Consider the following 10,999-nt stretch of genomic DNA (forward strand, 5'->3'; position numbering starts at 1 on the left):
GTGAATATCAAAGAAAGTGTAAAATATAGTCTTGACCTATGACCCATAACTGGGTCTGAACCCCCAGTTTTGGAGCCTCTGTCCTACGATGTTGGCTGTAGAAACCCTTGAAACATATAGAGCATATAATTTAAAAGGCAGGCAACCCATTTTCGATGAGTGGTCAATAAATAATACTAAATAATCAACAGTTATATATTACCATTATATTACTCTTCAAACCCCAGACATATATTTATTTAGATATTTATTTCTTAATTTATTTATTTCATTTGTTACTCTTACAATCTAGGATATTTGGTAAAAACCTGAAGGGGTTGCTTGCCCAATATGACAAGATATGTCAAGGTCTACAATAAATCTTCAATTTTGATGGTTATATTATGCATAAAGAACCAAAGAAAATAAAAACAAACTGGGTGACATCAAACCTTTTTTTCATTCTGTTGAAAATTTGAATTATACTTTATCCTGGAAACACCAGAGGTCTTACGCTGCTTTTTATAGGAAAAATTGGAGTTGGTCTTTTGGAAGTAACATTTCTTGTGTAAGAAACATGGCATTTACATTTAACCGGTCAATAGTGAGTATTTAGTGGGCTTCCAGTGAGAAGTAAACCTGAAGTGAATATCCACAAACAGAAAATACATAATATGGTAGATCTCCGGTTATTGAAATAACATAATTAATATTACAAATTGTAGAATTTTGCTCTATAAATCTGAAAAAGTATGTTTATTTTCTCACTGAATACTTCAAATACATGGGAAAAGCCTATTAAATGTTCCATGCTGAGAGACTATATCTGGACCTCTGAGTAACTGATAGCCAAGCATAATGCACAGTCAGGCTTGCTCTCAGCAATGCAAAGATGTCTTATTTTAAAATAGATTATCTTCCTTCTGTGGCCCAAAACTGTAATGGCAGCTTCAGAAATATGGCTCGCAATAATCACCTGGACGCTGCCTTCTCATTTACAGGTAGGAACCTTCACTAAAATGGGGTATCTGGCTAATAGAGTCCAACTGTAGATCTTTGCCCTCAGGACCTCTAGAGGGGGGTAAACACAACTGTAAGCACTCAAGGATGGTCATTTTGAGTTTCTATTGCTCCGGATGAGATCCCTTCCCTGGCCTGAGCATTGTATCAGCTGACATCTCACAGTAAAATATTCTGTGTTAATTAAACTGTAAAATAGATGATTTGACTCTGCACGTGATGAAATGTACACTGTTCAATTGTATTTAACACTAAGCAGTCTGATCTGTGTCTTTCATCTCCAGTTTCTCAAGAGTCAAGGTCAGAATCAGACGTCTCTAAATTTGAGTTCAAAATATAACCCTTTTTAGTTCAAAATTTATCTGCAAGGCTCCTCACCATCACAAATAATAGTTTTTCTTTTTTTAAAGAATTGGTTTAGACATTTTACTAATTGCTAATGACATGACTGTTATTACAGCTCTCTTAAAAACAGAAACCCCACCTGTTTCCTTAGATCCTGAACAAAAGACTTCCTCATTGTTCCGCTGTCCCGTCCGAATTGTTTAAACAATACTGCATATATTGGCTCCAAATTTTTATGTTCCAAAGCACTGTGTGTGCTAAGCATGAAAGGTGCTCTAAAAATACTATTGTTGTTGTTGTTGTGGTTATATTATTACTAGTAGTAGTGTTATCATATCATCTACAACAGTGCTTGGACCTCCAGTAGCACAGGTGTGGACTCCCAGTTGTTACGATTATAAATACACCACATGTTCTTGGTATGAACTTAATCAGTGGTAACAAAACCTAAATGTGGATCTAGTCAACCAAACCATATTTAACAGCATGAAAGGTTTGTACTTCAAAGCAAAGCGTCTACCACCCACAGGCAAGTCTGATCACCAGTGCATCCTGTGGTCAGGCGCAGCATAGCCTAAACCAGAAGTTCCTACGCTGGGACTGGGGAACCTTGCTGGTGCAAAAAGCAGTCCAGGACAATCCTGAGTAGAGTGGACCTAAAAATTAGGTTTCCCTTTTAAGAATATTTTTTAAAATATTTTATTAACTACATATTTATAAACGTACAACTGTAATACCATTGTGATTTATGGCATATTTATTTTAAATTATATAAACTGCTGCTTAGTGAAATTTATATATTGCAAAAGTATTCACTCCATGATTTATGAACATGTCGGATATAGACACTGCATGGCAGCCCATTTTAGGCACGCTCCTGCACTAGTGTGTTAAACAGCTGGTGCATTGCAGCCTGTGGTTAGCGTTGGATAATGGTGTCAAACAATAATATTATTGAGGTGGGCAGGTGGTGGGTGGGGCGGGGTGGGGTGAGGGGTGTGTCCTCATGCAGAGGGTGATTATTTTAGGGGGTGTTTGAGATGGAAAAGTTTGGGAACTGCTGGTCTAAACCACCGGCAAACTAAATCTACAGATGACACCATAGAGTGAACAATGTAGGAGGGCTTAGCTTTGTGCTAAATTTAGAGTTTTATAGAATACAAGTCAGTGCTACAACCCACCCCCCCCCCCCCCCAAGAGCAGAAAGATGCATGTGATGCCTACAGCATTGACTCCTCCATAAACTCTTTTAAAAAAAAAAAAAACCAAGTGATGACCAGAGCTTAGCCATGGATGTCCACACTCCTAATCCTTTAAGGCCTGGGTTTTCAACCGGAGGTCCATGGACCCCCTGGGGGGTCCTTGAAGGTATTGTAGGGGTCCATGTTCAGACTTGATATGTAATGACTATATATAGATATGGGGAAATATTTCAAACTATAAAACCTTTTAAAAATATAACCCTTTATAACGTATAATGGGGATCCCCCGGATGCCTTTTCTGCCTGGGTGGGGCTCCATGGGTCAGAAAAGGCTGAAAAACCCTGCAGACAGACAGCTCTCCACAGTTATGACCAATCAGAATGCAGGTTGCATCAAAAAGTCGCAACTGGTGAAAAAAATGTCAAAACAAAATTCCTTTGAGCTGGCTTCAGTCAGTGGAAGTTGTCTAATTCTGAAAACAGGTACAAATCCATGGCTGGCTGGTGTTAGTGTGGTCAGAGAAAATATTAACATTTTCGTGTCCCATTTTTTCATCTGCATGGCAAGGTTGTGTGGTGCCAATAACCTTAGAAACCCCAGGCCTCACAGATGTTCCTTTGACCACATCCGAACACGGGCCGCCAAAGCTGACTGGACAGAACCATGACTCTGCAAACACTGTGGAGGCTGCTCCTTGTTCGCTGAGAAACAGGAGCTTGTGCTAGTACTGTACTGAATGCACAGCTCTTTCTCCTCTCCATGGAAAGAGTCTGTTTTCTGCACAGTAAAATGTCCAGTGTTAATTTAACAGAGTGCATAGTCCAATAGGGACCATAATCACTTTACAAGAATTGATTTAACACAGAACATTTTACTGTGTGTGCTGTGTCAAGGAACAACAGCTGTAACATCCCCCTATATAAACATATATATGTGTGTGTGTGTGTGTGTGTGGTTCTATGATATATATCAGAAACATCTTAACATAAGTATATCATAATTTGCTACCTTTATACTATAATTTAAAAATCTAATAAGACATCAAACTTATTTACATCACAATATGGAAAAGAAGGTATGTATGTTCTCCTCGGTTGCTCCAATTACTCTGTAGCCTATTTAACGCAATTTTTATCAATGAATGTGTTCGAACTGGCTTCAGTAGCTTCAGATGAAAGTAGTCTAGAATCAAATAATTAACAGCAATAGGACATCCGTGCGACTTTTAAGTGTGCTCATGTTGATGGTGGGTGACTAAATACTGATAACACAGCAATATAATTGAATTTGCCTGTTAAAATGTTAATACACGCAATCGCATAGAGCATCACCAGCTTCGAAGCGCAAGGGCGGGGCATAAAAGAGAGGGAAAAACTGACACAATTTTAAACCTATTAGAATAGAGTTTCATGAAAGGGGTCGTCACTTTGGTGAATATTATTATAAGGCGAGACGTGATTGGTAAGATTAGTTGCGAGGCAGGCTCTTTACAGTTTGAGTCACAAAGTTGGCTGTACGTCAGGTGAAATTGCGCAGAGTTGAAATGGCGGAGACCACGGACAGAATGGAGGTAAGTGAAGCGTACCCCTTGGCCTTGAGGATATATCCTTATAGGAAATCAGAATAGATTAACCACGAATTCTGTAATGAAGACGGAAATTACTACCCGTGTGATATTTGAAACAGAACGGTTCATTGATCTGCCAAGAAGCTTAGGTACTATATAGCTAGGTAATGAACGCGCACACAGAGCATCCATTTTAGTAGCTAGCAGACTGACCTCGTTGCGATGCTCATTCATTTTGCCGTCGACGACAGCTAGTATCAACTCACCGACATTTTTCATGTACTGTTAGTATGTAGTCATATGCGTTTTATTACCTTAAGACTACCCACGTATTAAGACCGTTACCTACAGCGACAATGCTGGTCAGTCAGCCAGTTGTCCAGTGCTAATCGTAAGAGAAATAAACTTATCAGTGCCTTATCTATGGACCAAGACTATCCCGACTATGTCGCTGGCTAGAAAATCCAATTTAACCATGCGAACTGGGTAGCTAACGTAACGCACCGTTGTTTCGGGCTCAGGCCGCATGGTATGCACATTTATAGCAATAAAGTCACGATATCTCATTTATGTTAGCCAAAAACGATCAATTTGGCTTGTTAACCAAATTGATAGATAGCTGGCTTGTTAACTTGGCACTAACTCCGCTAGCACTAACCCAGAAACTTAATTTAAACAAATTAAGTCGGTTATACATAGAGAGTAATGTTAATTTTATTCTGGTTATTCCACTCCCTTGTAAGCTTAGTAGACAAAGTGCCGCTCGCTGCTGGTGTGACCGGCTGTGCTTGGTAGGATATTTACTCAACGTGTTAGTGAGCGTGAGACAGCTTGCTTCATTTGGCTAGGAATCGGCGCTAACGTTAGACTACTTATCATGGCCACCAAGTTTTAAGTAGCCTGCCGACAGCAAATTGGTTATCCATCATAATGTTATTGCTGAATTTCTGTATGATTAATTTAAGGGCTTCGTCAGCTGTTTCAGTATTTGTAGAAGTTTTGTGTAACCCTAGGCCTCAAGCAGGCCTAACCATGAGGCACTTTATATTCCTTTGTATCTGCTAGCATCCGCAGCTAACGTTTGATTAGCTAACGTACACGTGATTGGAGAAGCTATAATGAGCTTGCTTGAAAGTAAAGGTAGAAAATCCGGGTTTCATAAAGTAAAAGTCCTCCCCGGGATTTTTGTTCCAGACGCCCGGATTTGCGAATTGGCACAATTCTGCAGCCAGGAGATAGTCTGGCGAAGTTCATGGATGTAAGAAACGCATGGCAGGACTTCAGTTTTTCTGAACCCTGAACTGTTAAGACGTAACGTTAATGTTATTAAAAATATTCATTAATGGGGTCACTGTCCTCAACGGTTTTGTTCTTTTTGTGGCTCTCACGTTTGATGGTAGAAATAACCTGAAACGCTACAATTTTGTGTGACGTTGACCCAGTTCAGCATCCGCGGTTCCGGGATGACCCACTGCAGCCGGATGCGGCCCGCGTTGTTCTCGTCATCCTGTAGAAAGTGCAGCCAGGCGACGGGATTAGCTGCTGCGTGTAGGCCGGCGCCCTACACCAGGGCTAATTTACATTCTAACTTCACTCTTCTTTTGCGAGGTTTCTCAGGGGGAAAGCTCAGTGAAGCCTTCGGCGGAGGATATGACGTCCAAGGACTATTACTTCGACTCCTATGCCCACTTTGGCATTCACGAGGTAGGCTGCTCAACTGATTCTTTAAATTCGTACAGTCATACATACACTATGTACATACATAGACTGATTCAGTGTGATTCTGCTTTAAAGCAATCAAACATAAATAAAACCCCTTTTTTTTTTAGCATTTATACGAGAGGAACATAAGGTTACATCTTACTTCTGTAGAAGAACCGTTGTGTTTGGTATTGGTGTTGCGTAGTTAAAAATTTTGCCCTCAGTGGATTAGTGTTCACTCATGTAAACCCTGGAAGCTGTAACTAGCCCTGGCCTGCTCCCTCTCCCTGTAGGAGATGCTGAAAGACGAGGTCCGCACGCTCACCTACCGGAACTCCATGTTCCACAACAAGCACCTGTTCAAGGACAAGGTGGTGCTGGACGTGGGCAGCGGGACGGGCATCCTGTGCATGTTCGCGGCGAAGGCGGGTGCCAAGAAGGTCATCGGGGTGAGTCCCCGCCCCTCCCCGTGCGGGCAGCTCGGGGCGTTTGGGCTGCCTGCTCATTCGTGCGGTCTTGGATGTTCGCGATGACGCCGGTGCTAGGGACTGCTACAGCACCGGTGTCAGAGTCCAGTCCTGGACGGCCTCCGTCGCTGGTTCTTAGCGCATTTTCTGCAGCAGACACCAGAACTTCACCGATTGGCTGAATTGCTTTACTGACTTAGCCCCAGTGCCTTACTGTGTGAACTAGACTGTGTACACAGCTATGGATAACTGATATTGTGTGAGAATCGTTGTTTATCTGTCCTGCTTTTGTATTTGTTCCAGCGACCTTCAATATGAGCTTACTGTACGACGCTTTGGATAAAAGCGTCTGCCAAATGAAATGTAATGCTGAAGAGTCCACACCCCTTGTTCTCAAAGCCTTAGCTGACCCCTATTTGAAACCGCAGATGCCTGCAGTCGCTGCAGCCCTCCAGGGCTAGCAGACGACAGGGTTGCGACTGCTCTGGTTGGGTCTCCTCCTTTCTCTCTCGCTCACCCCGAATAACTTGTGCCCTGCAGATCGAGTGCAGTAGCATATCTGACTACGCAGTGAAGATCGTCAAGGCCAACAAGCTGGATCACAGTGAGTGTTAATGCTTCTGTTCTCTCCCCACTGTTCCTTTCTCTGTGTAACCTGTTCTGATTTAAATGAAATTTAAACACTACCTTCCGGGGCGACATAGCTCAGGAGGTAAGACCAATTGTCTGCCAGTCGGAGGGTTACTGGTTCAAACCCTGCCCTGGGCGTGTCGACGTGTCCTTGAGCAAGACACCTAACCCCTAACCCCTAACTGCTCTGGCGAATGAGAGGCATCAATTGTAAAGCGCTTTGGATAAAAGCGCTATATAAATGCAGTCCATTTACTTAAGAGTACTGGCAATCATGGATCTTCATCCTTGGTGCTAGAGAGCCACAGACTGCTGGTTTTCCTTATTGCCTTCCGTGTGATTGGTCGGATAAAGCCGTTAATTACACAGTTAATTGGCTTAGCTGCTTCTCCAGGACCAGTGCTGTTTGTGTCGTGTACACGGCCCCACCCCTTATGCATCGTCTTGGTTCCCCCCCCCCCCCCTCAGTTGTGACCATCATCAAAGGGAAGGTGGAGGAGGTGGAGCTGCCTGTGGAGAGCGTGGACATCATAATCTCCGAGTGGATGGGCTACTGTCTCTTCTACGAGTCCATGCTCAACACCGTCATCTACGCCCGCGACAAGTGGCTGGTGAGTAGGCGTAGCTACACAGAGCGCTGGTTTTATCTTTTTATTAGATTTTATTTGAAAACATGCCACCCCCCTCTCCACAGCATCTCCACTTAGCCCCACCACCATGCCCAAACACTGCCCCACATGCTATTTTTCTTGGATATCTTTGCTATTCCTGATAGCTCTGTACGTACAGTGAAACCTAGATTATAGGCGTTCTGTTTTTCCTGTTGGTTTGCTCTTGTGGTGTAATACAATGGTTGACGTAGCACTGAACCGCCACCTGCTCCTTCTTCGCCCCAGTTGGCAGTTTGACAGAATTTGATTGATACAATGCTGTAGACTAGGCTATAGCTAAATCTTCTTCCTCAGCTTGTACAGTAGTAGCCTGTAATGGGCAGTGGGGCCTAACAAAAGTTGTATTGAGTTAAATTTGAGTACGTTTCCTTAAACCTACAAAAACCTTGTGGGGCCAAATAGGCTAAATGGCTGATTTTATTTTAATAAAACGTGTAATGAAACGTGAGATTTTTGATGGCATTCTTCTTGATTCATTATAGGCTATTTAGCATGTTTATAAGCTGTGTAGAGCCAGTATTTGCTTTAGATACTTGCTGATATATGTCAATAACCATCAGGAAATTACATTACAGGCATTTAGCAGACGCTCTTATCCAGAGCGACTTACACAACTTTTTTTTTACATAGCATTTTACATTGTATCCATTTATACAGCTGGATATATACTGAAGCAATTTCGGTTAAGTACCTTGCTCAAGGGTACAACGGCAGTGTCCTACCCGGGAATCGAACCTGCGACCTTTCGGTTACAAGTCTAGTTCCTTACCCACTGTGCTACACTCCGTCACGAAATGTTCCTAATCATCGATGCTCGAGAGGTCCGTCGATGCCAGACCTCGAGCAGGTGCCCTCACTTGGAGTGACCGGCACGGTTTGCCTTCGTTTTTTCCCCAGCGTCCGCGCACAGAGCGGATTGTTCTCTGAGCCTCACGCAGACCGCATCACCCCCCCCCCCTTCTCTCTCTCGGTGCGTGTAGCACAGGAGGTGCTCAGGGACGGGGGGGGGGGGGGCGGCCTGTCTTGTTTTCAGCGCGTTAACAGGCTTTTCTCCCTTCCCCCTGCAGAAACCGGACGGGTTGATATTCCCCGACAGAGCCACGCTGTACGTCACAGCCATAGAGGACCGGCAGTACAAGGACTACAAGATCCACTGTGAGTAGCGTCTGCCAGCCCTCTCTGTGGTGTTTCTGTGGTGTTTCAGAGTGCGTGGGGGTGTATCGGTGCTGTGAATAACTCGTCATCCCCCCCCTGTCTCTTAGGGTGGGAGAACGTCTATGGTTTTGACATGTCCTGCATTAAGGAAGTGGCCATCAAGGAGCCGCTGGTGGACGTGGTGGACCCGAAGCAGCTGGTCAGCAGCGCCTGCCTGATCAAGGTCGGTGTACCTGTCGCACCGAAGGCTTCAAGGAGTAGATTACTCTGCCTGCTAAACTGTGATTGACAGCTGTCTGTCTCCCCCCCCCCCCCCCCCCCCCCCCCCCCCCAGGAAGTGGACATCTACACGGTGAAGATCGAGGACCTGTCCTTCACCTCGCCCTTCTGCCTGCAGGTGAAGAGGAACGACTACATCCACGCGCTGGTCACCTACTTCAACATCGAGTTCACCCGCTGCCACAAGCGCACCGGCTTCTCCACCAGTGAGTCATCCCTCTCTCCTCTCTCTCTCTCATCCCTCTCTCCTCGCTCTCTCTCATCCCTCTCTCCCCTCTCTCTCTCATCCCTCTCTCCTCTCTCACCACCCTCCTCGCTCTCCTGTCCCTCTCTCCTCGCTCTCTCATCCCCCTCTCATCCCTCTCTCCGATCCCTCTCTCCTCTTTCTCCCCTCTCGCCGAAACCTCTCCTCTCTCTCATCCCTCTTCTCTCCTCTCTCGCTCTCTCTCTCTCTCTCTCTGATCCCTCTCTCCTCCTCTCTCTCATCCCCCTCTCCTCTCTCATCCCTCTCTCCTCTAGGCCCGGAGTCTCCGTACACGCATTGGAAGCAGACGGTGTTTTATCTGGACGACTACCTGACGGTCAAAGCAGGAGAGGAGATATTCGGCACCATCAACATGAAGCCTAACGTCAAAAACAACGTAAGACCCCGCCCCCCCCCCCCCTTATCTCCCCAGCCAATTGGTACGAGTGTGGAAATGTCACAGTTTATGATTGACAGATGAGCAGTTTTAGCCCCGGTTGTTTATCTTGGCGCTGAACCCTCTGCCCTCTCGCAGCGAGATCTGGACTTCACCGTGGACATCGACTTCAAGGGTCAGCTCTGCGAGGTGTCCAAGACCTCCGAGTACCGGATGCGCTGAGCTCTCCTGCGAGCGAACCGTGCAGGAAGGAGGAGTGGGGCTGGGGTGTGTGTGTGTGTGTGTGTGTCCGTGTGTGTGTGTGTGTGTGCCTGCACGTCTGTGTGTGTGTGTGTGCACGTCTGTTTGTGTGTGCGCGCGTGCGTGTGTGTGTGTGTGTGTGTGTGTGTGTGTGTGTGTGTGAGATGTCAATTTTCTTTTTCTTTTTTTTTTTTCCTAAGCTGTGACATGATTCTTGTGTAACAATATTTTTAAAGATCCAGTTTTGCTTTTGTGAAACACATTTTGTTCAGAAGTGGCTAGTTTTTAAAAACCTGGGTCTGTGAAATGACATTAGAACACCACGACGTGCAATACTCTCATAGGATGTGTGTATGTTATGTTAATTCTGTTGGCGTTTAGATGATCATACATGACCCTCAACATTAAACTGCAGGATACTCGGATGAACACACACACGCACACACACCCTGGCCCCCCGGCTTACCCTGTATATAGTGTCCGTTTAATAAGGAAAAAAAAAAAAAACAACTAACAATGTTCGGCCACTTTTATGTCTCCGTTGTAACTATGGAAACCTGTTGACGCGACCGTGCCCCTCCCCCCCCCCTTATTTTCTGTCTTTTAAAAAAAAAAAAACAAAGAAAAAAAAAAAAGAAGGTTCTGAAGACGGTTTCCTTTCCTCAGCCAATCAGTGTGTCTGTCTTTTGAGACCAGGCTGTCGTCGGTGCACTTTTGAATTCCAGTACTCTGTAAGAAGTGAACGGTTCGGTTCCGGCGCGGTGGATTCTTGCCGAAGCATCCCCCGGAACCGCCCGTTTTTCTGTTTTTGCGTCCGTTAAGATTCCGCGCAGTGCGGTCCCGCGCCCTGTAGGGGGCGCCGCGGCGACGGCGCGCTGCGGGGGACAGCAGTCGAGCATGTCAGTGTTTTTCACGGCGTCTCTGCTGGTGCCAGTGTTACGTGTTTTACTCTGCGGTGTAGTAGGGTCAAATCTGTTACCAATGCACACGACCTCCCCCCAATTCAGACGAGCTGCACTCGTCCCGGAACTAGAGAACCGGCAGGCTGGGGGTGGCCGCTGGGGAGGGGAGGGGAGGGGAGGGGAGGGGGGGGGGGGGTGC

The 10,999-nt window shown here is 45.3% G+C and overlaps 1 protein-coding gene across 2 annotated transcripts; it reads left to right on the forward strand.

The window, feature by feature from the left end:
• The first annotated feature begins 4,001 nt into the window (after positions 1–4,001).
• On the forward strand, positions 4,002–10,842 carry prmt1 (protein arginine methyltransferase 1). 2 transcript variants are annotated; one of them, XM_035398511.1, is made up of 10 exons: positions 4,002–4,117; positions 5,732–5,818; positions 6,109–6,264; positions 6,823–6,886; positions 7,381–7,523; positions 8,651–8,738; positions 8,846–8,961; positions 9,073–9,223; positions 9,537–9,658; positions 9,797–10,842. In XM_035398511.1, the coding sequence occupies exons 1-10, from the start codon at positions 4,091–4,093 to the stop codon at positions 9,878–9,880; spliced, it is 1,038 nt and encodes a 345-aa protein (XP_035254402.1). In that variant the 5' UTR covers positions 4,002–4,090; the 3' UTR covers positions 9,881–10,842. The 2 variants fall into 2 exon arrangements, with proteins under 2 accessions (XP_035254402.1, XP_035254401.1); XM_035398510.1 differs by having other exon boundaries at positions 4,016–4,117; positions 5,723–5,818.
• Positions 10,843–10,999: the final 157 nt, after the last annotated feature.

Source organism: Anguilla anguilla, chromosome 17 (assembly GCF_013347855.1).
Source record: "Anguilla anguilla isolate fAngAng1 chromosome 17, fAngAng1.pri, whole genome shotgun sequence".
NCBI classification, from domain to species: Eukaryota; Metazoa; Chordata; class Actinopteri; order Anguilliformes; family Anguillidae; genus Anguilla; species Anguilla anguilla.

Bases quoted from the DNA above. Each gene is read 5' to 3' on its own strand.
- prmt1 (XM_035398510.1), top strand. From the start codon at position 4,091: ATGGCGGAGACCACGGACAGAATGGAG. The intron at 4,118-5,722 runs GTAAGTGAAGCG...TTCTTTTGCGAG, and splicing joins AGACCACGGACAGAATGGAG to GTTTCTCAGGGGGAAAGCTC. The intron at 9,659-9,796 runs GTAAGACCCCGC...GCCCTCTCGCAG, and splicing joins AGCCTAACGTCAAAAACAAC to CGAGATCTGGACTTCACCGT.